This window comes from Struthio camelus, chromosome 6, assembly GCF_040807025.1.
Source record: "Struthio camelus isolate bStrCam1 chromosome 6, bStrCam1.hap1, whole genome shotgun sequence".
Taxonomy (NCBI): Eukaryota; Metazoa; Chordata; class Aves; order Struthioniformes; family Struthionidae; genus Struthio; species Struthio camelus.
This window is the reverse complement of record NC_090947.1, coordinates 25,938,038-25,966,020: the sequence shown is the minus strand read 5'-3', so window position 1 is coordinate 25,966,020 and position 27,983 is coordinate 25,938,038. Positions and strand designations below refer to the sequence as shown.

At 40.2% G+C, this 27,983-nt stretch overlaps 1 protein-coding gene across 2 annotated transcripts in view; it reads right to left on the bottom strand.

Annotated features, from left to right (window-relative positions):
• Positions 1–27,572, bottom strand: part of FIGN (fidgetin, microtubule severing factor) — a 97,862-nt gene extending 70,290 nt beyond the window's left edge. Inside the window, exons 1-2 of one of the 2 annotated variants that reach the window (XM_009676161.2) lie at positions 27,351–27,572; positions 26,410–26,579 (exon numbers count right to left, since the gene is read on the bottom strand). In XM_009676161.2, the coding sequence (XP_009674456.1) occupies positions 26,410–26,434 (25 nt within the window). In that variant the 5' untranslated portion in view covers positions 26,435–26,579; positions 27,351–27,572. The remainder of the gene's footprint in view (positions 1–26,409; positions 26,580–27,350) is intronic. The other variant, XM_009676162.2, reaches the window with a different exon arrangement.
• Between the last annotated feature and the right edge of the window lie 411 nt (positions 27,573–27,983).

Genomic DNA, 27,983 nt, shown 5'->3' with positions numbered 1-27,983 from the left:
CACCAGGAAACACCAGCAATTGTAGATAGCATTCTACACTATCTATGTAAGATAGTGTCCGCCCAACAGAAGTTATTTACTAAATTTGCTCCAAGTGGGAGCAAATATTAATTTTAATATTTAGAAGTTATGTGTTTTATCATCAAAATATATCTCTGTATTTTCAACTACATGCAAGAACCAAGAAGAAACACAGTCAAATGTCACTACCCAAAATTCCCTGGTAAATGCAAGCCAATTACCTGCCCCAGTAGCTATTAAAGGCAGGTAGCTTGATCACTGGGGAAGCAATCCAGTGTACAAGACACTGGGATAGGAGTCAGGAGATGTAGGCTTAACTCTCAGCTCTGCTACTGACCTGCTATATGACCTTGGGCAAGTCTCTTCACATTTCAGCGCCTCTTTGTGTCCCTATTAACCTTTGTCCGTCTCGGCTATTTAGAATGTAACCTCTCCGACGCAGAACAGTCTCTCACTACGTGTTTCTACAATACCAGCACAACAAGGTCACCATCTTGGTTGAGCCCTCTAAGTGCTACAGTAATCCAAATAAATAAGAACAATCTATTCAATTATTCAGAATCCCACTTAGGTTTATTCAATTTTCCCATAACATCTGGATAACTGAGATATCACCATATATTAGAATGTGTACCCTACATCCTTTTAATGTCTTACCTGCCATTCATGTAATTGAAATTTGTATTGATTTTCATAAAATGAAGAACACCTAACCCACCACCTAAAACACAAACAATGGAATGAGCCATTGATTCTCAAGTTATTCAGAGCACATAGGAAATAAATCATTTGTCTGAAAGGAGAAACAAGAAGGTCCATCTGGTATAAAGTTTGACCCAGCAAAGCACTTAAGCATGTCCTTAAGTTTAAGCACGAGCAGTCCCACTGAAGCCCTTACAGTGAGCTTAAAGGAGCTTTTCAGAGTTTGGGGAATATTCTGTAACAGACTTGAAAAAAAAAAATTACAAAAAAAAAAAAAAAGATAAGCGTAGCTATTTTAGTAGACACATTGTGAGATCTGCGATATAAACGGGTTTCTAAAGGACAGAGGAAAACTTCCTTTAATACCTACTTCCTTTAAAATCAGGTAATTAAATGATGGATATTTCTTGATACTAGCCACTCTCCTCAACAAGCACACACTTGGGACACAAAGGATATTTCAAGTCCTTGCATTTCCTTCACCTATTTCAACTGTGTTTTGAAAGCATTTAGATATGGCTGACGTTAACATAGATATCCCTCACCATTAGGTGAGACCGTTTTAAGTCTTTGCAAAATCTTACTCAATTAATCTATATTTTTCACAAATTCAGTCTGTGTTTTCAAGGAATACCCGAATTGAGCTAAATGAAGAAGATACGGACTCAGATATGGAATCAGAACCTAGAAATAAAATTAAAGCTAGGAGAAGTATAACAAAAGTTAAGCTAGGAACACAAAGAATTTTATCTAATTTACGTACTTCTAAGCTTGAAGCCAAAAATCACCACAGGATCATAAAGATCTGATTACTTAAACAAGTATATAAAGTAGAATGCACATGGACAGGAATCCTTCTTCGTTTCTTTGTTCAGGGTATAGATACTTGAAGGCGCTCACCTTCAGTTCATGCTTTTTAATTCTGACTCTTTAGAAACACAAACAAACAAAATAAGAACACATTAAACACTCCCAACTGCAAATTGTCATGAAAGCACTAGTGGAAGAAAAGAATTTTAATGAAAAATGTACTGACCCACAAAGCAAGCTTTGGAACAACTACTTTGGCTGTGCAACTCTTGCAGATCAGCTCAGATACAGGTACCCTACCTGAAGAGCAGGCTCAAGCCTACGCAGACAGCAATATATCAATAATATGCCATAAGTGTTGGTAGGCTAATAGCCACCACTTTAAAAAATACATATAAAACTCCCACACGTGACTTAATAGCCACTCTTTGAAGAAAACTGAAAGCTCTACAAAAAAAAAAAAAATCGGAAGAGAAACATGCTGTCACCCCTAATCTAAATTTTTGCTGTCCAAACTCAAGCTTGGGGTACAATATCAATTCTGTTTTTCACACAAGAAATCTTGTTTCCAAGTGTGGCATGAAAGTAGGATGAGATGACAGTAAAATTGTTGAGAAGGCTGGAATACGCACAACCTATTGCCACGAGAAAGGGATTATTTTCTGCAAAAATATTACATACGCTATTCCCTTGAATATGTAAAAACCTGTAGTAGTCCGAAATACCAGTGAAAAAGAAAAACCAGAAACATACACCAAGAACTTGTTTAATAAAAGCAGTAGCCTTAAAGATTTTTTCCTCTCCCGGGAATTTAAATGTAGTCAAAATTTAGAAGATGTAGTTTCTTTAAGCAAGGAGTTCAGTTACCAGAACTAATATACATTGCCAGCTTTAGAATTCTAATTGCGTTTAATACAGTTTCATGTTGCATCAAAGTACAAAATCAATACCATTTGTCCAGCAAACAGGAAAAATGGAATCTATAAACTCCTCTTATTGAGTAATTAAACACCTATTATTGTCAGGAGTGGTGAAACAATGAATTTGATAAGACAAATTTTTGCGAGAAGACACTGCAGTGATTAATACCTCCCTCCGTATTAAATAAAAATGACTGCCTTTTGTGCCGTACTGCTGGCAGAAGAACAGGAAGGAGAGAAGTAGTTGCCAGTGCCACAATAACAGGCTAACCTTGAACTGAACTCCTTTCCTCAAGAAATTAAATGCTGTAGCAGGACTTTAAATCCCTCCACTTAGAGCTCATTTGTGTTCCACGTAACCTGCAGTTCCTGAAGAGAACTCATTATCTTCAAAAGGAGAATCCTTTTATAATTTCTTTACAAATGTGTATATTGTTTCTACAAAAAGTATTTCATATCAGAAAAGGGATAAGAGTATTAACAGTGTAAGCAAGGCAAAAAGGCTCGTATCATTAAGACACCATTTCTGCTTCCTGGGAATTCAAACGCAGGCTACGGCGGTATGGAAAAAAGAATGAGAATGAGGTTAAAGAAAAATGTACCTTTACAGCAAAATTTTAATCCGTTAGATTGATGCTAAACTGCCTTGGTCTTTCTGCTGCTATACGCTGTATTTCTATGTGCGGAGCCCCTCCCCCAGAGCCCCTCCTGGAGCTTTGGCTCCCTATTTTTCTTTTCACTTAGAATGATGCACTAGGAACAACTATGGAGTACAAAAGATGAATCTATGGATGTGACACTTGTAAAGGGTAACCCTATTTCACCAGTGAGATGGGACAAAAAAGAAAGAAAAAAGGCCACAGAAGCAATAACTGCTCACTGAATTACCATTAAATTGTAAGATTTACAATCCAATGTACAGTAAGTGCATATCTAATGGAGTTTGTCCTCTAAAAGAATATAAAGTAGATCTTTGCAGTGTAAGATGTACGCTGGGTTTTTTTCTTTGCCTTTTTTTTTTTTTTAATTGGGGCACACAGAAAACAAACGTGCGCATAAATTCCAGAATTTTTATATATATATATTAAAACTAGGCCAAAGCCAACATTAAAATATGGTAAGTGTAGTATATTTAGTAGGATCTGGCTTTTTAGCTTCAAAACGTGTTCACATTCTACAAAAAGAGATACTTTAACACAGACTTTAACACAGTCGGTCAATACTGCTTTCACAGATATCACTGCAAAAAGCAGAGCACATATTATGAATTCAGTTTATTGCTATGATCTACTGGAATTCAATGAAATGACCGAAGCAACTTTTTGTGGGGGGCAGCAAAGCAGCTGCTGACGTTTTCAGTGTCTTCTAAACAAAATATCTAGACAAAAGTTTCAGATCACTGTGTTCATTAGAGCCTTAATCACCCACAATATTTATGTTCCAATAATGAACGTAATAGGAATAAGACTCACGCATGGCATTATTATTAGTAAATGCTTTTGTCACTAATTTCACTGCTGTTATTCATACGAGCGTAACTGTTGAATGATTTAAGTTTGGAAATTAGCACAGCACGTTAAGCAATTATTTAAATAGAAGCAAACTTTTCCATGAAGTACCAAGGTTACGAGACTCATTACTATTATGCTATATTACCATGGTATAAAGAAAAAAAAAAATCACATGTTTTATGGGATGACTCTGGGAAATTCATGTCTATAATAAAAAAACCTATTAAACAGAAAAAGGAACTTCTGGGTGAGTAAGCCAATCCAAATAACAGCAAGACAGATCTTATTCTTCACTCTTATTTCGAATTAGTTTTATTCTCCTTAGCTAAACTTCAAGCTTTCACATTTCAACAAACGGCATTAAAACTTTTAGCCTCCCACCTAAGAGGAAGTTTGCCTACCACACAAATTTTCCCGTTATCTGGCTTTTATTTTAGAGGATTAAAAAGCAACGTACAAGATCAGCAACGATAGCCTTGTTCTTTCCAACCTTAGTGAATCAAGTTCACTGGAGGTGAAGCAGTGGAATTATCAGTACAAGTGGCTGTGTCATCAAAGCTTTCTGAGAGCTAGTGTATGGAAATGCCTAAACAAACACAAGCGTAAAAGCTGTCTGTACAGGAAAGGGCTCTCCCAAGGCTTTTCATTAAAACAATTCCAATTGCGGCTTCATGATGCAGCATTATATTATGTGAGAAATATAAAATCTTGACATTTTTCTAAATGTGAATGGGTTAAAGAACCTCTCCACGCTCCAGTGAGCCTGAGAATTTCCAGCAGCTGATGAAGACCAGTTGACCACCTGATACTTTTTCAGCAGGGTGATAAAATTAAAGGATTGCTTTGATTTGCTTGAAGGATTACTTTCTACAGTTAATTGTTTAAAGTGCGCAGTCTTACAAAAGGGAAAAAAATATCAAGAAGGTTAATGTAGAGTGAGCTAATTGCAAGCTGATTACATTGTGCAAAGCGAGAGATATTACTTGTGTTACATACCATCACAAGGACCAGCCTATTCCACCCTGCTGCTGCAGCAAACAAGCTGATTTGCTAACAAAGTGGTCAGCTCGGGCACTTGCACAGCATCTCGGTAGGTCCACAGCCGACTGCTTCCCATGCAGAGAATCTCAAGCTCCATTTTCCAATCTGATTACACGGCTCCTTATTCCAGCAGCCTTAAACCTTCATGGCAGTTTACCAACATTTTCATCACTTTTTCTTTTACAAAGCAAAAGAACTGATAAGCTCTCAGGTACCCAGGATTTCATAGTCGATGGCTGGCAGGCAGCCAGCTCCCCTCACAGCACAACTGTTTCATGCCACAATGCAAAAAGCACGCTGAATTTAACAGATAGCACGGAACTATTAGAATTTTGCAGTGCGTACAAGCAAGCAGCATGTTTCTGTCTTTGCAGATGTAGACAGTTCTGTTTAGCTGCATTTATAACATACCTAGACCAGAGGAGAAGTGTTAAAAAATAAATAAATAAAAAAGAAACCGACCAAATGAATACAGAATACTGCCACTAACTCAATTGCACTACAAAGTGTAAACCCAACTTAGTTCATTGCAGCACTACCAAATCACCAAGAATTAGACAATGCTAACAACTCTTGATAAAAACATAAATTTGGAAAAAGAAAAATAAACCTTCAGATTACATGAAAATGACTGGAATTGAACATTATTTTAGTGTTAAAAAAACCCCCACACACAAAAGAGACACTCACTACTTTGGGAACGTGGAATGCTTACATAAAGCATTAAAATAGCCACAAGATATACCTAGATGTACCTGTTCTCCGGCGCAGAAATACCACTTGAACAATGAAAGAACAAAAAGACAATTCACGCTGGCAAACGTGAAACAGCTTTGTAAAATGCTTATTCTGATGTCTTATCAGCTACTGTCTACAATTCTAAGGTACACAGCAATAGCTGTATGCAACATATGTACACATATATCTGTATATATGATATAAAGAAAATATCAGAATGCAGAGAGTTCTAGAAAGCAGTTATCCTAGAAACGCCAACAAAAAAGAAGTTCATTAACCTAAAAAGCAAGGGAGAAGAGAACTTCCTTCTTTTTGCTTAAAGAAAACGAGTAACATTAAACCAATAAGTTTTTAGTTATTGCCAATGAGGCTCACACTCCCATTCAAAGCAATTGATTATCCACGTATTATTTGCACAAGGCCCAGAACAGCCTGTACTGAACCGATACACAAGGAAGTTAATAGCATGGAAAACAATTCCCCCACCCCCAAGCAAAATATTAATATATATATATGTGTGTGTGTGTATCAACTGGACTGAAATCCCAAGGAATAAGACCAATAAGGCATTTAGCATATCAGCACTTTTATTACAAGGGAACGGGGGTGGGAAGGTGGAGGGCAAGGCAGGGAGTTGGGGGGGGGGGGCGCCCACGGAAGCCGGTGCGCCGGCTCGGTGCCGCAGATCACCGGCGCGTTGACCCCGAGCATCTCCGAGTCATTAGCTGGAGCGGCAGCTCTGCCGGGAGGCGCGGGGATGCGGCGCGGCGGCGCAGGCGGGCGGAGCGGCGCGGAGCGGAGCGGGGCCGCCCCGGGCAGGCGGCGAAGGGGCCGAGCGGCTGCGGGGCGGCGCAGGCCGCGGCCGCGCTGCCGACTGCGGAGCGGCGCCGCGGCCGCCGACCCGGGCGCGCCGGCGGGGGGGCGGGATGGGCCTCGGGCCGCTGCCGGCCGCCTGCACCATGCGGGGGGCAAACCGTGCGCGGACGCCGGTGTGCGCGGGCAGGCGTGTGCCCGCGTACGTACGCGCACGTCTCCGTAGGCAGCTGCACAAACGTCTACGCGCGTTTACGGAGACTTAGGGAAAGGGCCGGTACTGGCTCCTCGGCCTCCAGCAGCGAGCTTTCCGCGCTGGCGCAATATCGCCCCCCCCCCCCCAGCCCCACTTGTACACATTCCCACGCAGCGGCCACGGTATCTGCTGTCCGCAGGCAACCCGCACGCGCGCAGCGCCGCGCGCCAGCAGCTTCACCGTCAAAATTACGTTCACCAGTCTGCATGGAAATTTCATCTCTGAAAATAAAAAGCACATTTTAAGCAGCTTCTGATAGCAACGTTATTCCTGTGAGCGATTCCCAGTAAACCATCTATTCCAGGCGTTAAGGTCGGAGAGGGTGTGTGGCTTGGATACGCAGGCTGGGGGCTGCTCCCCCCCCCCACCCCCGCACACGCTTTACTTCTCCCCCCGCATGATTTATTGGATGGTGAGCAAACCCACTTAAACTATAGTTGTCCGTATGAATCACTAATTTTCATGTTTCTAATTAAAATGTAAACAGTGTAATGAAGACATCAAGTTTTTAGGCAAATGTCTCTTCCAGTGCCACTTGGGGTATGGTAATTACTGAAGCAGATCTATGGATGCTCCTGAATCCTCTACAAGTCCAGATTAAAAGCATTACTGCTAAACCTTGCTTTTTACACCAGGGAATTGTGTTCTCTAACCTATTCCCAGTTTGCTTACAGATGCATATCTGTACAAGCCTGTGTAACTAGTCATTTAAAAAAAACAAAAACAAATAGTAAGTTTATCACCTAAATGGAACAATTTGTGCAGGAAAAAAAAATTATTTAAAAAAAAATTTGATTTCACTTTTGATTACGCATAGCTACCGTAGCAAAACCTGTGCTGAAAACTTATCGTCTTAGTGCTTCTTCCAGAAGAAAAAAAAAAAATGGATTCTGCATCACTAAGAGAATTGAAAAAAGAAAATGCACAAATTATATCTCAAGCCTGAATTAAAATTCTTGTTATCCTAAAATGCTTCTTTCACAGATAAGAAATTTAAAAATATATTATTCAGGAAAATATAAATAAAAGAGAAATCTATTCAACTGAGGGAAAAAAACTAAATGGCCTTTCCAAATACAAAATGCTTGACGAGCAACTGAAAATCTTTTGTCATATTTATTCCAGCCTCTATGTCTATATCTGAAATTTGTCAGAATTTATCCTAAAGCAAATGACCTCTCCTACATATACCGAAGGAATACTAGACCTCTCCTGCTCACAACTGTTAATTGAGCCTGTCTGCTGCAGCATCTCTTTCCTCTCCAAATAAGCCAGGATACTTGTTTTACATATTTACTGCCAAGCACTTGAACAGTCCTCTATTTTATTAAAATAGTGGGGTTCCCCCCGCCCCCCATTGAAGCTCTCCCCTCCATACTGCAAGTAGTTAAAGCTGCAAACCACAGTGATATAAAGCATCTAAAATGCCTAGGATAAGAAGGGGTCTTTCTTCCTCCCGTCTTGTACTCGAAAGTCCATGTTCTGACTGGTATGGCCAATTTTCATATTATTTTTACATAAACGCTAGACAAGCACGTCTGCGTTGCTAACCTGGACTGTGAAGATGAGAGTGCACAGTGTGTATGTGTGCATATGCGCGTGCATACACATTTTAGTGGGTGGTCCACCATTTCTGTTATATTTTCCTATTAAAGTATTGAATACCAACATGCATACTTCTCAAAAGAAAAAATATATATGATTTCAGATTACATCAAATGAGAAAACATCTTGTCTGTCAAATCATAAATGCCTTCGAATAAAACTAAACACTATTTAGGCGCTTCCTTCAAATGTATTTTTCCAGCAAAAACAGATTTAATTAGACAAATAGCATTTTAAAGGCTATTGCTTCATAACATGGTACTCTTGAAAATAATGGGAGGTTGCAAGTGAAAACATTATTCTCATTTAGCTTTGTGTCAAAAAAAAAAAAATGCACACATTCGCACGTTAAACATTTAAAAAAAAAAACACGTGAATTGAGACAATGGGGAAATCTTACGTCTTCGCACCAGTTCCAAGGCCATACTAATCAGGTGTAATTTTTAATGAACACTGACTGTTTGGTGCTCATTCAAGGTATTTCATTAGGAGGTTATTCATTTAAAATAAATGTTTCAACCATATCAAGCTGTAACCTTTCTTGAAATGTAAATGAATGGTTTAAATGAGAAGATTAATAAAGAAGGGATGTTCCAATTCCAAGCATGGCATGCTATGTATTTTTAAATTTGTCTATGCCAGATGCTGTCAGTCAGAACAAAAAACTGTCCAAGCAGACAATCTGTGCGTCTGAATGTTGATCATGTTGGAAAGTAAAGGGGGAGGGGGGAGCGAGTGTGTCAAGGATTCATGGTCCTTCATCTTTGCAGTAGAGCAAACACGTCTCTCAGTATAACGACAGACAGCTGCTTCCACTTTCTAATGTGCCCTAACTTAGATCACTGAAAGAATTGTCAGCACTCAGAGAAACACACAAAGATAACACAGCCAGCTGCCATGAAGGGGGAAACAGCACAGCTCAGAAGAAATGGGATTTGTTCCATTTGCATGATGCTGGCTCCCTTGGGCCCCTTTCTTTCAAATCCAAAGCACAAAAGACAACACTTAACATATTTGCTTAAAGATGACAACCTCATGTTGATTTCATTTGGATGTAACAGTGTCAGGATTACAGATATAAGAATATATTATATCTGTAACAGAGACTGACAAATGTATCCATCAGTGAAACTGTCTGATTCATCTGCTTATACAGCCATTTTACCATCCCAAGGGTGCCATCTAAGTAGTAACTTTAGAAGACTGAAGGTCTAATTTTATTACACCACATTTCAACCTACTAAACAATATTATTTCTAAAATAGATCATTTTTATTGGAAGTCTCCCTGATGAAAAATCCAGTAGACACCGGAGAATTTATGAACTGTATGGGTCCTTTGAACTCAATATACTGCCCATTTTAAGCAACTTTCTTTATATATGATCCAAACCTAAGCTCAAATAATTGAAATTGAGTTAAAAACATAGAAGATAATGGTACCTGTTTTACTATTACATCATAGTCTATCACTATTTGAATATGTGCTATTTGGCAGTCTGTCACTATTTAGGGTGCTTTACTATACTCTTATTACAGTTTTGCATCGATTCTCCGGTAGACCCTCTATGAATAATTATTGTTCTTTGACACACTTTGACCAGCTATGCAATCTAATGTTTGGTTGAGGTTTTCCGCGGGCAGCCTAGAAGTCACGCCAAAGTGACTGAAAGCAAAACGCGCTACGCACCGCGGTACGGTACAGCTACGGGAACAGAAAGCCAAACCGAAGGGCGCGCGTTTGTAGGACTGCCCGCCTCTACAGCTTTATGGAGCAGCCTCTTTTTTTTTTTTAAAAGCAGGTGAAACAATTAGGCTGCGCTTACAGTCTAGTTTCAACTGCATTGCACTCGGAATCGTCTGAAGGCGAACGAACGCCTGCCCTCCCCGGCTCGCTCCCGCGCTCTCCCCGCGAGCGAGCGCCGAGTGACTCTGCATAATGCTGGCGGGCTCGCCGCTTTGTCTCGAGGAACTCTAAACTGCTTGTTGCTATCCGCGGCCACGCAGGAACTGCACTGTAATTCACTAGATTGAAGTTGTTTTGGAAAATGGAGTTAACTGCCGTACGTGGAATTTCTGCGCAGCAGATGGTTACCAATCATTATTTTCAATTTGTTTAGTTTCGAGGAATGGGGCTGGTCGGGGGGCAAACAGCCAGGAGGACAGGGATGGGGAGAGGAGCACAACAACGTGGCGAGAGGTTAGGCGCACCGCCTTTCAGCACGAGCGCTGCTAGGTGGCATAGCGTTAAAGGGGGGGAAAAAAAAAAAAGGTCTTTACTCTGAACTGTAGCAAAGCTAAGCAAAAATAAGCAAATAAATGGAATAAAATCAGATCTTTATATAAAGAATACATTTAGAAGGGGCATTTACTGATCAATCACACCCTGGTCAAGTGCTGCCTTACGTTTTAAATATTGGAAATGGACTTTAAAGTTTCCAAAGGTAAATTGTCTCTATTCACATTTTGCCATCATTCAAGTTTAAATCACCCTCTGCTATAAGTGGTTCAGTTGTTGAACTGGAAATGGAAAAGGAACCATTTATGGACAAGTGCACATGAACAGAAATTAAGCTGTAAATATCTGGGCTGGGCCATTACTGTAGTCCAGAAACATCTGGGGCTGAAGCGCAGGCTGGGCCCCACTCCTGCAGCGTTCAGGTAATTGCATAGATGATTTATAACTTACTGTTTCTATTTAAAAGGGCCTAAAGAGAAATTTGGAGCCGAAATTCTAAAATGAAGATCGCTTTGCTCTTGCTTTCCCTTGTTCAGGGGCGGGGAGGGAATGCTTTGCTATTTTTCTCCCCTCTCCTACGCTGCTGTAGTACGCTGTTCCACTGCAAGGACAAAACTCGCGCCTTTCTAAATGCGGACCAAAGCCACGACACAGGAGGACGCATACTCATCTAGCTGCAGAATTGAAGACCATCCATTCAGCTTACATCCGAGTCATTCAGCACTTTAATACTTCCTATCAAAATTCACTTTTCACAATTTTCTCCACATAACTACTTAAAAAACAAAACCAAAAAACCCTTAAACTACATTAATAGTTTTGCTGCATGCTCATTTGTCCCTGCTATTTTGATCCACCTGGGAGTCACTTAACCCCACCGCGGTGCCACGCTGCCCCTGGCAGCCGGGCACCCCGGCTGCCGCCTGCACGCGGGCACCCCCTTCTCCCCAAGGGCACTTCTGCCTCTGGGACATGCTCCTCCCGCTCACTTCAGCATGGCCTGCATTGTTTGGCTTTTAGGACATGCTGTAAAAGCCACCTGTTCGACAGGGTGGAAGAAAAAGGTTCCAGGTATTGGTTTTTGGAGGATGACAATAAGGGACATGCTTGTATGGTACCAATCCTCTGCTGGAAGTTAGCGGGGGGTAGTTTACTCTGTCCCAGGTAGAACAGCAGGACAAGACTTGGTTATTTAAGACTAAGCAGATACCCTAATTACATTCCCAATCCTTTTCCATGACAGTAAAACTTTTAATTTTAAGAGTACCCCTAACCTTACAGAGATTAGGTTTGAAAAAGGGTAAAAAATTGCAGCCCTTCAGGGGTTAAACTTCCTCAGTTTATTCAGGTTTCCGTATGTTGGGGGCTGCACAGTAAACTGCCTAACATGCAACACTGTACAAAGGAACAAGTCTGCAACCTGGGCTTATGCCAAGGTTGAAGTGACACACTAGTGACTGTCTCAGCCCCTTGGGAAAAAGTGGATTAGATGAATCACAAAACAGTGTCACCATTATTTCTCCAGTAAGTTAACTATGGTTGGGCCACAGATGATCAAGACGTAAAAAAACATTACCAAGTAACTTTTAGAGACTGTGCTCTTTGATTTTTTTCCCTGCATCTCCACAAACTATTAGTATCCTTAGACCAACAAAAACTCATTGACATTCGGAGTCAAGGCAAAACTTTGCATTTAGGATTGTATCATCCTGGAAACACACAAAACAAGTCTTTCAAAGTGCTCAAACTTTGTGGCAATAACCAGTGATCCAGCATCACCTGTAAAGCAGATACCATACTTTATATAGGAAACAGCTTTTTTTTTTTTTAAACTGTATTTTTTAAAAAAGGATAGAAAGCCAAGTGGGAATTGGCCATAGGTCTCCTCATTAGAGGCCCTGTGACCTATAAAGTGAACAAAACCACTCCTCATAAGTTTTGCTGGACTCTTCTGCTTTTTTGTGAGGTACAGAAACATGTAGAAACTCAACAGCACAGCTGAGCTTCAAGACTGAACAATAAACATAGAGCTACAATGCTGTATTGATGCAATTAATAAGCAAAATTTGCCCACCTTATCCGTATGACTACATGGAGGACTTACTTCAGTCATCAACAGGAGATACTTTTCTCCTTATAAGTATACATGCTCCAACTAAGTTTCAAATATGAGCTGCCAAAATAACATTTAAAAGTGCTCAAGCAGAAAGTGCCCAACTTAAATGGGTACGCTTTCAGGAAAGGCTATATGTTCGGTTAGTGACATTGTATATGGTGAATTTTTTTATATGCATAAATTTCACCCTAAACACTCACACTCTTCGACAAACATCAAAACTAAACAAGGGAGCTGGGGTGTCTTTATGATAGCAAATCCAAGAATAGTTGCCTTTTTGTTCTACTTCTATTAGCTCTAATGCAGATTTGAACTAGAGCACCGGTTTCATTCGTAGTATTGGTGATCCTCTTATTTCCAATGGTGGCATACTCAGTCAAACATCTGAACCGCAGAACAAGTCTGACTTCACATAAATATCAGTGGTGGTACCTGGTCCACAGGATGAAAAGCTACAAAACAGCATTTTGCAAGACCAGATGGGTCAGGCAACTGAACCTAGGCAACTGGAGTGGGGTTAACAGGGCTTATTCCCACCTGAATTATTTATTATCTAGATTTTAGTACGTAATAAGTTCTAGCGCATAATTTAGCGAGTCTCAAGTACTGTGAGCTGAGCTGGTTTCCGTAGTTTTATTCATGAAGAACAGTGTATACCTAAAAGAAGACTTCCACCAAGTGAAGAATCGACTATAAGTGAGTCACATGATTATAGCATAGTGGATTTGATTCTTCACTTTCTGAAAGATCACCACTGGAGAAAAAAAAAAAAAAAACATTAAACAAACAGCATAAGAAATATAAGACACTCCTCCATACAAACAAGAAAAAGAAAGAAAAAGAAGGAGGAAAGCAAACCACTTACTACAGCAATACTCCAGGAAGAATGAGATATACACAGAGATTTTATTAAGCAACACAACTTTGATTCTCTATGTAGGCGCCAACATTAACACATTGGGTAGGGCTTGTTGTGCCAGTGAAGGTCTAGCAGAGGAGGTTATCAGCGTGCCCCCTAGAGGCCGGGTGTCTCACCCATTCGCTTCTCAGCAGTTTGGAAAAAAACAGAGGAAGCTACTGAAACTGGATCTGTAAGCAGTGTTTACTCTTTTTTCTTTTTAAAGTACATTTTATGTACTCTCAGACACCATAAGCATTAATACAGCAAACAAAACCTCCAAAGGATTCCTGTCGAGTATAAATACATGCATAAACACAGGATATAATTGAAAAAGTCTTTGCTTAATGAGCTCTTGGGTGCTTTGGCACCATGCATAAAATGTAGATTTGAAATTTTAAGATGATATATCAATTCCCACAATTGGGCTTTAGAATCAAAATTAAAAAATAAAATCTATTCAGCATCATTTCAGATTCGAGCTACTTACGACTCTAACACGGAGACCACACCCTACAAACAACAATGAAAAATACTATGACTACACAGGTGGATAGTAAGAAAGCGCAGCTCTTTTTAAAGGCAAAAACTTCCCAGGATAAAAACAAGGTCAAATTTTGCATTGGCAGTAGGTAAAAAGCTCCAATATATCTAGTCAATCATACATCAGGTGAGAATAGAGCCCACAGAGTGTTTAACAGCTCAGCCCCACCAGCATATCACCAAGTGGGATTTGGGGGCACAAATGCAGATGGACAGATTTTTCTCTTTAAACTGCACACGATTTTTATCTCTATTATCTTACCACTGGCAGCAAGTCTTATTACAGTTAACTAGGAAACAAACTTGCTTGTCTGAAATACAGCGTTGAACTACCCCTGACACTTAAGAAACCACATGCTAGTAGATTACATTACAACATAAAAGACATTCCTCTTGAAAGTAGTTGTCCTATGAGAAACCTGGATATACAAGCTTTCATTTCTTTCACTGTCTTTTTACTATGTAATGAGCACATTAATAGCTATCCAGTTACAGTCTTTTGCTTAAAACATTCACAAAATACCCCAATGTGATACTGGTTGGTATATATACTAAAAAGAAACAACTCAAGGAAAACAGTTATTTTCACCTCTAAAAGAGTAGTTAAATGATAAATTAACATCATTAATGAAAACCTCATTATTGAAACTACACAAAACTATCGTGCCTATTCATACCTAATTTTCTTGTAGAAATTACATTATACGACACAGCATATAATCGGTTTTGATTGGGGGTAGGAGAGAACCAGTCGTTAACTATGACTAAAATGACCAGTTTTCCAGTGCAGTTGTCTTCTAATTAAATCTAAGTGTGGAGCACAGTCATTGAGACATGCTATAATGATTTGCTTGGAAGTATTTTTCCCTTTTCTTTTTCTCCCCCCCTCCCCACCCCGTGCTTATCAGAATACCTTACACCTTTCAAAACTAGAGCGGGGGGGGAAAAAAACACGCACACACACACACCACGTTTCTGGCAGATGCCATGCCAAGGCACGTACTACTCACCAACCTTCCACCCACGTTCTGCAACGCCGCTTATCTATTTCTTAGCTCTTTCCGCTAACGGGTACTAACTCCCAAGCTCAGAGCTGCACCTCAATTGCCATTTCAAAAAGGCTTCTTAATGATAAAGTAGACTGCCATTTTATTAGCAATAAAATACATCCAGCTGCACTACTCAATGAGCAGGGAGGCTGTAGTGTTTCCCACATGCATTGCACGCAGCTGTTAGGCAGCTCTGCTCCCGCTCCCCCGGCCGTGCCCGCTGTCCAGCCGCCCGGCACCCTCGCGGCACGCTCAGTGGGCACCAGTTACGGCTCAGTTTATGGTTACTGTTTTCTATAAGATGAGACTTGGAGAAGAAATAACTTATTATATCAGGGTCTCTTATCTTCACAATGAAAGACTGCAGGTCACCTGGTAGAGGACACAACAGATATTAAAGTGATTATAGCCTTGATCTTAGTCAGAAGATAGAATTACATGTGTGTTGGTAGAGATGTCAGTAAGACCATGCAGAATGGCACTTTTCTGTGTTTTAGAAGCACGGGATTCCCGCATTTACGATATTTCAAACATAAAAGAGTTTTGCAGTGGCAGGATAAGACGGAGAGGATGGGAACGGGGCGGGGGATTGGGGCAATGCGGTTACAAGGAGCCAGCGGGACTAGAAGGGTTTTGAGCAAACAGCAAGGAGAGCTGCTATTTCTCCGCAATAGGTTCATATCAGCTGGCCTTAAATAACGCTACTGCAAATTGAAGCCCAGGGGAATCCAGAACGCACAAGCGACCTTTTGTTTGCCAAACCCCAAAAGGTATGTGGCAGATTTGGGGGGGTTGTTTCCATTTAAATGGCATATGCATTCCTAAACCGTAAGTTAAACTATTTTGCTCTGCTTACTGCAGGGCCTTGCTGATCCAATACCTGTTAGGAAAAATTTTTTCCCAACCAATATTGTGACAACTATTTAAAGTAACCGTTATCTGTGACAGTAAGTAACACTTTCATTTACTTCCCTTCAGAACTTCTGACCAGGGAAGAAAGCAACAGATCTATTGTTATGAACCTTGGGGGGGGGGGGGGGGGAAGTAGGGGTGCTGGGGGAAGCAACAAGGAGAAAAAGGAAGAGCAGGGCCAGAAGTCATCTGAAGGGTTTTCCAGTGTAAACAGGGCAGCTAATTAATACGGTGTGATTGTAAACAGATTTTATTATCAGAAAATAAAAAGGAATTTTGTACTAAAAAAAATAAAAATCTTATTCTGAAGTTTTAGAAGCAGGTGGAGAAAAATACAGGTACGTACACACATATCCCTCTACTCTTCCCTCCCCTCACACATGCACTGATACAAAATTGGGTTAGTGCTCTGTAAATAGGCTTAATTCCTGTAAATATATCTCAGATTTTAGGCATGCTTTTTTCACATTGTAAGATTTCAATACCAAACCAGTTTAATCTAACCCAGCTCACTCTGATTATTATTAGAAACTCATTATTTGAGGACATCTATCTTTACAGTAACTCCGCACCATTAAGGAGCACAATGCCCATAATTGTTTAAAAAAGCCATGGGGGGGAGGGGGAAGGGCGAGGAGGATCAGGAGGAGGGAGAAGGTAACCAAGGGAGGTTTTGCAATTAGAGTAACATCATCTCCTCCGTTTTGCTCACGGGAATGTTTACACATTAACGAACTCAGTTTAAAGTTTCCTCCGTCCAAAAATCACAAATGAGTCACTCACTATATCTTCTAAGTAACACAGGCATTTTTGTTCTGATGATTTTAAGATGCGTTCTTACATCCACCAGGAAAAAATTAAAAGCCCTATTTACGCTGTCATACAGCTTTGGCGCCTCGGGAGAGAAATTTTTAAGTAGTGCCAATACAGCCAACGCGTACTGTTTTCCTGGAGAACGGATTTGTTGCACACCTGCAAACCCAAAGCGAATCAAGATTGCAGGGACGCAGCACCTCCGACAACTTAGCACCCAGGAGGGGAAACCTGACTTGCGCTTGCCGAGAGTCGATGTTACCTCGGCTACTGGGAGCCCTCCAGCTCCAACCGCGGCTAGTCCAGCCGCTCCAGAACAGGCAGGAACGCTGCGGGCAAGCGGTACGCAACTAAAGTTCACGCCAGCAGCATCTTTTACCGTACCTAAAGAGGCTGACGTCTTGGGGGGGGGGGGGGGGAGGGAGGAGCGTATTCTGCTCATTACCTATTCAGGAAACAACAAAACATCTTTCTTTAATCAGTGGTGAAAATTACTGCTTCTAAATGAACATTAGTGGCACAGCTTGTCCATCAGTCTTTAGCATATAAATAATCTGCCTAGTGATGGAAGAAATATCACATTATAACTCTTTGAGCGTTAGTAACTAGTGAAAACTTTAGAAATGCCATTAATTAAGGCTCTGGTTAGTCACAATCTCTACAAACACATAACCAGACATGTTCTACCTAGACCTAACGTTATATGTGTGTGTGTGTATATATATTTTTTTTTTAAAAGAAAAAAGCAAACCTTAAAACAAAGGCTTCTCAAATTTAGTTAACTAAACCTATGTCTCAACAAAGATGTTCTCTGCATATTAAGACATGCCTTTCACATGACTGTCTGGCTGACAAATGCTAGGGGCCAAACAACGAGAAGTGCTCATACCTCTCATTACATGGGATTGACCAGTTCCAGCTTCAGCTCTCTACCAACAATAACGTTAACCTGGAAATAGATGACGTTTCTCAACGGGAGTAGCATGGTATCAGCCAAATTAACATTACCACTGAAGCTGCTAAACGCAAAGCAAAAAAAATACACAGTTTTGCTGCATAAAGAACTCCTGTAAGGGACAGGAGTATGAAAGGAAAAGCCAAAGAACAAAACAAAAATCTATGATTAAAAAAGGTTAATTGCTGCAATTGCTGCAGTTTCCAAACTACCTTTATTCCAGCCCTTATCTAAGGCAGGGGCTAAGAAATAAAGAGCTATCAGCAAGTCTATACAGATATGAAAAATCACTACATATCTTGAAAAGAGAAAATCTGCCCGATACTTATAGCACGTTCAACGTAGCATGAGCACAGCTACGTGGTTCACAGTACAAAGCTGCAGGTCTAACAACAGCAAACACAAAAATAGATTCCGTAAACTAAGTTGATTAGCCATTGCCAAAGCGCACGTTCAGCGGAACACCTAGGACATTCAGTCTCCTGCAATATTAAGAAATCTGAATTTTGCTAATTCACATCAAATCCAGCAGTTTTCTGACTGGAGCGACCCAGTGCAAATATTGTTGTCAAAGGTGACTTTAATCCTATCTTACTTTCATAACAAACAAAACACACTATCTTCATTTTGAATTTCTCTATTTTAATCATGCATTTAGCCTATCAATTAAGTGTGAAGATCTTCAGCAAACTCCAAATATATTTTAAATAATGAAACAATTCTACAGAGAGTGCAGAATTTAACTCGTAGAAATATACAGTCCAAACTGAACTGACGCATACAGCAACATTCACTACTCTTGTAAAAGAGGAGAGAGAATTGTATTCATATACCAAGAATGTATTTCTACAATACTGTATATAGTGCTGCGGTCCACAAATGCCAACAACAAGGGACTGAAAATAGGATCAATTCTTCTCCTTCTCAGAAACAATCTTGTAAGCATCCGAGTTCCCAAAGACATAAAAGAATAGTTACTCTTCTGAGTTCTTTTGATATCTCTCGTCGCGGTGGGGCTATCCACGAGTGATGGGAGAAATCTCTTTTGAAAGTAAATGGTGCACCTTCAAGTGTGTTCAGATACATCTTTGCTGTTCCTTTCTGTGTTTCTTAAGCTTTACTTGAAAAGGATGCTTGATTTGGTTTAGGCATCACAATGGGATACCTTATATCAGTCAGTGCTTGCAAGCCTTATTCTTCCAGGATAGAGTCTGACTGTTTCTTTCTATACGTCAACACAGGAGGGTGAAGTAATCAGCCAGGTCTAAGAAAGACGGGTTAAGTTAACCTGTTTGTCAGAGTCTGTGATGAATAAGTTCATTCTTTTAACATGCCCACACTAAGTGGCACAGTATATAAATAAGCTACTTTTCATCTAAAAGCACAGCTATCACAAAAGTTTGCATAGCAGGGCTGTCAGTTCATAATGGTTAAAATGTTAATATTGATCCTATTGTAAGGGATTAATCATTTTGGCATATACCTTTATCCTTCCCATCCACCCTCCGTTGTCACTCAGTAACGTAAAGTAATTGTTGGCTTTTCCCCTCGCCATGTCTCCAGTAGACACATACATGCTTTAACATATGCTGTACTATATATGAGTATCTTTGCAGCAGTACAGTTCTTGTAGTTTTATTAAGTGATATTTCAAGCTCACTATATAAATGCTTTTTTTATTAATGACTTGCTTGTATACTAGAATGGAGGAGACAGGGGGTGGGAAAAATTCTCAGAGGAAAATAGTGATGTTATTTGCAAGATACTAGAAGGGAAACAGCAGTCTGAAATAAATCAGGGGAAAAAAAAAAAAAACCTTCAAGGAGAGTGCGAAGATACATTTCTTCCGCAAGCCCCAGTAATCCACCAGTTCCAGCCCCGTCTCCTATCTCCTCTCAATATTCATTTCATTCAGATTAGCAGGAGTCACACAAACATGCATTAATGTGTCCCTTAAGTATTTGTTTTTCATCTTCAGTTTGATAAAAAAGTTTGGTTATGACCCATATCAGGGAATCATTCATTCAGACCTGCCTAATTGGATGAGAGACAGCTATCTTGGATCATGAAGTCTGACCAAAGCATGCTCTTACTGCTAGAATATTAATGCAAATAAGATACAGATTATTGAAGCCAATTTATCACCACCAATCTATAACCAGCTTGACACATGCACACTTTTAAGAATATAACACAAAATAAATTGTGGCATACATCTTCACGCATTGAGCGATTCACATACAGAGAATGAACCATTTGCTTCAACAAAGAGTACATGGCACGTTAGAAGTAGAATAAGAAAGGGTTAACACAGATGGCCAAAAGTCCCAGCGATATGTGATTTCAAGGAACTTGGAACAAAAATACACTTGCATCAAAGTTGCTACCATATCAAAATAACCTCAGCATTTTGTACACATCACTTTTGAGATATTTCCAATTTAACTAACAACATACTAGCAATAGCTGTACTATAAAGAACACAAAAACTATACTCTCAATAACAGAGTTAAATAATACGATTAATAATTGCTACTTCAAAGTTTCATGGCACATTAGACTGCACCCCTAATAACATGTTATAAAAAAAAAACAACAGTAAGTGACATGACAGTCCTCTGCAGTTGCATTATTTTTAATTATAGCTGAGCAGATGAAACTTTTTCCATATGCAGAAAAGGCACTTTAAAGAACATAAAGTTGTATCCATTATTTAAGTATAATAATGCAAGACTTTTCTTTCTATTGTGCAAATACAATAGCCATTGTAGCAAGAAGTGTTGCCTATGTGATTAAACAGATAAGAGTAGTATTATGATATGTTTGACAGGTACCAGTACTGGCACTATAGGAACAGACATACAATATTGTTATTACCATACTGTGCATCTCTGCACTTTGTAGCACTATAACTCAGCAAAAGGGAAGCATTAATTCTACATTTTCATCCCTGCAGACAACTACGTATGCTCTTAATCGGCAGTGCTTTCTCTGCAGGTTGCACTTTTTAGTACCCTTCCCGTTCTCCAAACGGACCCGTCAAAGCCCAGTTTCCCTCCCAATTGCTCAAGACTGGGGTAACCAAGACTGACCAACTATTTGCCTTTCCATTTCACCCTCATTGGTTACGCAGTTAGACCAACATCAACAGGTATTTAGAAGCAATAGTAGCGAAGTCCACTTGTATTTAGTAGGTTGCTGCAAATACAAATTATCTTTTAAGAAACACAATACATATACACACTTTATCTTTAACATGCTGATCAGGGGGGTGGAAGGTACAATTATTAAAGGACTGAAAGCCTTAGATTTCCTTTGACCTCCATTACAGTCTAGGACTCTCTGCTCCTTGAAGGATAAGATTGTATTTGTCAAACCTATGGTAACATATTGCAAGTGGATTTTCTCTGTTCTTCTGTGTTAGCTATCATCCGTTAAAGCAATACAGTTCCACTAAGGGACCTGTATATGTTGTTCTGAGATTTTTTTTTTTTTTAAAGGAAAATAGAAGAATCTTAAGGAAATTTCCTTATGCTTACGTTTTTCACACTATCTAAAAAATATCCTTGACACAGAGTGAAAAGGTCACATGGCTCATAGAAATGGAAGCAAACACCCCAGTAAGATTTTCTCACCTGGAAAATATCCCTAATTCTATTTATTGCAATTTTCATTATTATTATTTTAGCAACAAAGAACTCCAGGCCCTTTTCCCAGCCTAAAGTTCCCTGAAGTGATCTTTCCCATAAGGAAGATAAGTTTTCACTTAGAGGATAGCATCTCTAGCAGCAAGAGTTTAATACTCTGCAACAATATCAGGGATACGCAATCCTGAATTTACAGCTCTTCAAATTACTTTTATAGCTATACTATTCATTTTGGATCAGATGCTTATCTAAAATTCCATATATTTTGGTAGCCATAATATCTGATTTTAAACAGCTTCCAACGAGCCAAAGAACAGTACTAAAAAAAAAAAAAAAAAAAAAAAATCCCTGAAAAAGCCACAGTGGGCCAGATTCTAGGAGCTGCAAATCACTGTAGCTCTTTAAAGCTAAACCATTTTACACCAGCTAAGGATTGAGTCCAATAGGCACAATTTCACTTCAAAGTTTATCTTATTTCCACAGGCATAGCGTTTTGCTTCTCATCTGCTCTGTTAATAACAAATGAAATTTTCTAATTAGTTTATCTCAAATTCTTTTATGCCTTTCCTTATCAATGACTCAAGAGGGGGAAAAAAAAAGTGATGACTGATCAATTAATCAAGCTTTATTGATGCACAATATTCTCCAATACTTCAGAAATGTCTGCAGAACAATTTCCTCCAATCCTAAGATCAATGAATCAATGTAAAATCCCAGTAATTAAATTTATCAACTCCGTATCAACATATCTGGCACTTTATGAAAGTATTGTATGAAGTTTGTTCTCTTAAGGGATATATTGATTAAAGGCAAAGAGCCAAATATTTCTATTATTAGATCTGGGAATGCTAGATCACAAGTAATTCTGTTATAAACAACATACAAATGTTCCATATACACAGATCTCATGCTGATTCTGTACCATTAAACCCACTCTTAACAAGCAGATAAGCCTATTAATTGATGATTAAGACTACAGGAAGATCAGTCATTACATTCAATGCTTCTTGTATGCATTCATTGAACAAACGTATTGACAGCAACCATACAGAATCGTTTTCCTCTAGGAATCATATTTAAAAGAAAGGAGGAGATCATCTAAACAAAAGCAGATTTCAAACCTTCTTCCTGCAGCATAAAATAGCCTTAGTTAATTAATTAAAATTTGAAACTGAAGCTTTACAGTCTGAAACAGATTAACATCTTTCTCCATCGCATACAGTACTGTTATTAATTGAAAGGTGAAAAATAAAGCCTAAAAATGACACATCTGATAAAAAAAAACCATATGAAAAAACAAAACAAGGGAACAGAAACACCATCCAAGTGTTTTTACAGTTTAAAGGGCTAGAATACAAACTATTCTGAAATATATTTTTAGCTACTGTCCTTTACTGTGTATGTGTAAGCAAGTAGGGCACAAAAGTTCATGAAGAGCTATTTTAACAATCAATTATTAGAAAAAGAGGAGTAGTTAATTCTATAGTAAGAAAAAAACAAACATTTTTGACTCTGCTTAAACATAAGAGTCTTTCAAAGATTAAAAAGCAGCTTATGACTTAAGATTGTCATTTTTTCCTGTGAATTGTACAATGAAGATAATAAGAACAACACAATCGTCAGACTTTTAAAGTCCTGCTAGAATTAGGGAAGCAGACATCCCTGTGTTTGCGCAGATGTTCCAATAAATAAAAACAATTTGATCCTGTACTGAAGGTACTAACAACAAAAACCCCAAACCCACCAGATTCACGTAGGAGTCACATCCTGTTACAAACATCAAACAACAATGAGCCTTTATTACCATGCTATGATTCCTTCATTTCAAACATGATTAATTAGGAAGCATAACACTCACCAAAACTCCCACCACGCTTCTGTTTGCTGCCTATTTGCAAATGGGTCTCTAGCAAGTATCCATAAGCAGTATTAGTCTCATTTAGGATAGTGGAGAAAAGAAGCCCAAACATCCTGCTTTAAGGCTACGCTCATATATTAACCAAAAAAGGGGGGAGGGGGAGACACCAAAACTACCTCTTTCTTCCTTTTAATCCGAGGAATTCCTTGATAAACCAAATACAAACTTCATGCAAAATGAAAAACTTTTTTAAAAAGTTGCTAAACAATTCAAATGGTTGGAAATAAAAGTAGGTAAGGAAAAAGATGGGTCTGGACTTTGCATTGATCTTTTTTACTTGAAACTTCAACTTTCTGTTCAATTTGAAATACACTGCTGCTGCTGAGAATGAAAGCATGGTTCGCATGTCAAAAATGGAAACAAAAAGAGGATGAGAAGGGGAAGACACACTTAACAGGACTCTTAGCATGTTTTAAGCTGTGCAAACAGATGTCTCCAAATGCATCTCGCTTGCAATAAACATTACTTTGACAGTAAAAGAAACTTTGCTTTTTGGGGAGGAGAGGTGAAACCAAGATTACAAATACAGGCGGAGAAACAAGACTGAAATTAGAGGGGGGGGGAAAAAAAAATCTGAAATTACCACCTCTGAAGAACTGAACCTATAAATACCATCACAAAAACAACAGCAGAAAAAGGCTCAGTTTGAAAGCAACAGATGTATTCCTGAACCAGAAAATACCCCTGTCGAAATAACGCACGGGCATAAAGAGAGGATCTTTAAAAGTACGGAAACAGATGCATGTGCAGCAAAGTTAAACTTTCAACAGAAATTAAAAATTAGGCAGAAGACCCGATACCTCCTTGGTTTACCAGCTCAGTATCACAGATTCTCGATGATTTTGTCACGCCTAGAGTGGAATCATTTTTAAGCGCAAATCGGTCCTACCCTCTCCAGCTTTTTCAATTTTATAAATTTGGGATCAAAAACATCAAAGCAGCTTCCACTACGGACCTAACTTTTAGAGGATCAATGTGACAAGTCACTGCTTGATAGATGTTTCTCTTGATAAACGACTTGTTCAAAAGAGACATTGTAGCTTTCATTTCCTGACCACAACACACTTTTAATTTGCAACAGCAGAGCTGCTGGAGTGTGACTAGTTCCCACTTTCCAGCCTTTCAGGATTGTGGCACTGTCAGGCCACATACACGGGCAAAACAAAAACTCAGAAAGAGGTGCATCCGCAGCAAGGATTGTAGCAAAACTTTTCCCCCAAACAGGAACCTGATTATGCTTGTTTTCTCTTAACAGCGGGCTTTAAAAACCCCCTCCCAGCCACCTCTAAATGTTTTGGGGAAGGGGAAAAGAGAGGAGAAACTGTGTTTGGAAATATACACTTAAGGACGATAGTATATATATATAGCTGCCTAACACTACTGTGTTTATTATACAGATATATATTACTGCTACTATAATTATTATTATTATCTGGGAATCGCATTTAGCGGTCCAAACCATCCACACCATCCAATTTCAGCTCTCAGCCCACTGTCCGATTCCCGATTTAAAATTTATAAATGTAATATCCTCATCACAAGCAGCAGTCCAATCTGCTCTGAATATATATTACAGCTTTAACATCACAGAGGGAAATCTCCCATCTGGCAATCACATTCGCTCCAACAGCTCCAGGAAAAAAAAAAAAAGAAAAAAGAAAAAAAAAATGTTCTGCTCTCGCTCGCTCTCCTCCTTAAAACATTTCTCAGGGCAAATTATGTGCATCTAAAATAAACAGTCGCCTTATTGATCGCTTCAAAGTCAACAAGTTCTAAATGCAAAATGCAATCAGATCATTCCCATCGTATAGCACCCAGGATATGTTTAGCAATATAGTCACCTACAGCGCCAGCATAGGAGTGCACATTGTGCAACTGCTCTCTCAATCTCTTTCTTGCATTCAGATATGTTATTACGAGAGATCATCAGCCACACATGCCAGACCTCCCCCTTACCCCAAACACACACACACACGCTCTCTCTCTCCTAGGGTCTCTCTCCATCCTTATTTGTTGCTACCATACGCTATTAAAAGTGCACGTACCCCCCTTTTGGTTGCACAAAACAGACTAATAGTCACTTCTGTTGTTAGTTCTTTAGCCTTAACTGAATACCGAGAGGTGCATCCACTGCACCACAAGGAGCTCTGCTGAAATTCCCCATGCTCCATTTTATCTGACTTTTTTTGGAGGAGGAGGCAGCGTGGGGGGCTGGAGAGTGACCGTTAAAATGAAGCCAGTTTCAGCACCTGATTATTTCATTCTGTAACACGTTGAGAACAGAGCAGTGGGAACCAGACACTTGTAAACTGAGCATAAAATACCACTTATTAAACAGTCGATCACAACAGCATTTTTGTTTGTTTACATGCAAAACATTCCCCCACCCCCTACTTCAGTTAAAACCTCTAGTAGATGATTTTGCTAAAACTAGGAGAGGGGAAAGCAGCTGGAGTTCAAGTAAATACTCAAATATTATTGGTTTGAAATAGAAAAAGATATACTTTAGGAATGCATGTGCAAGCACACAGACAGACAGATGTATATAGCCATTGCTATGCGTTTTCCCCTTCTCCAGTCACCGAGTTTTACTAATTTACATACCACTGGAGTTCAGTGGTGTATATAGTGCACTGCTAGTAACATGCAACTTTAGGTTTTACAACTGAGATCAATACAACGGACAAAACTAATGCTCTAACCAAAGCAGAAATGATAAACAAATGATAGCAAGAGAAAAAAAATGCGCATATATATTTACATATAAAAGTGAAAATTTACTATTAAACATTAGGTATTTATTACAATATATTTGCATGCAGAGTCCTCCGTGCGTTATCATGCTATTTAAATTTGTCTTTGCTATTTAGATGCAAAGGAAGTAGATCCCAAAACGGACATACCATAAACACTGGTGCTACTGATCATTTCTTGCTGGCAGCACAAAAAGCTGAATTGGATTTTTCACAAGCAGGAATTCCAAAGGTTGCTTTTCATTAAAGCCACTTTTCCTCTCAGCTATCAAATGTCACTGCCTTGAAACGTGGGCCCTTTCGTCAGGTATTCATTTAACCTACATGCATATAATTAAGTGGGAAAGCAACATCAACAAAAAGGGGATCTCAGATCACAAGAGAAGAAAGAAAGGGGGGGAAAAAAAAAAAAAAAAGCACATGACCAGGAATGCAAGTCCATGTCAATTCCACTCACTCCCATTGAAACTACCAAGAGCTCCGGGGAGGACAGTAATAGGATCAGTGCGTTGCATATACCATTAAATTATACATCTTTCTCCCCGGTCCGAGCCAACAATACGCCCACCACGCCGTACCCCCTCCAAGCCGATGTGCTTACATTTTACTGCAACAGCTCCTCTGACACATTCGTGCCCCCCCCCCCCCCCCGCCCAAGCTAAGACACGGCAATTTAAACCCAACTTTTGTTTTGCAAGGTTCTTATTTGCGCTTATTTACTCAGAAGTTAGTTGCCTCAAAGTCCAGCCCCGCGTTAGCTGCGGTTTATTATTTTTAATGCAACTTAAAAATAAATCCAATTAGGAGGAGGAGGTGGGGAGGGAGCTCGCAATCGCGAACTCTTAATCTGCCTACTATTGTTGGCAGTGATCAAGGAGGAAAAACCATGCACTGCGATTGTATATCTGTACTTTCCAGACTACGATTAGGAAAGCAGAGCGCAGTATTTAACAGCAAAAAGCGACCGCGAATTAGACAGAGTATTTCGGGCACAAGCGGGCGATTAAAAAATACATGGCTGTCTTAGAGAGCTTTAAGATTAAATAAAATTTAAAACGGCGGTGGGAAAACCGAAAAAAAGACCCTCTTACCTGGAGATTTGGTACGAGAACCCGATAGGTTAGAGTAGCATCGATCCGAGGTGTTTGCTGATGAATGGGGGCTCGGGTTAAGTGAAGGTGCCTATGATTTGAAATCATTCCAAGTTTTTGAAGGGAAGACTGACTGCAGCCTCTGCCATGTTGGAATTTCAAACCCAAAACAGCTGCTTTGCAAGGAGCCAGCATGCTAGCAGCTGGACGCCTGCGCAGAGCGCCGCCGAGCCAAATTCAAATCACTTTCACGCGAAGAGCCAAAGATCAGTTTTCAAAGGGGGAGAGGCGCGGGGGGCGGGGGCGCTCCGCGGCCCTGCGCGCCGGGGCCGCCGCTTCCCGCGGGGGGCGGCGGAGCCTCCGCGCCGCGCCGCGCTGCGCTGCCCCCGCGGCCGCCCGCCCCGCTGCGCCGGGGCTCCCCGCCTCCCCCGGGCGCGGCGGCCGCAGCGGCGCTGCCGCGGCCCCGGCCCCGGCCCCGGCCCCGGGCAGCGCCGGGGCCTAGCGGCGGGCCGGCGCCGTGGGGCGGGCAGGCCGGGGCCGGCGGCGCAGGTCCGCGCTCGCTGCGCCGCCGCGGTTGGCGGCCGGGCCCCCGGGCGGCGGCTCCGCGCTGGCGGCGGCGGCGCTTCCCGCCGA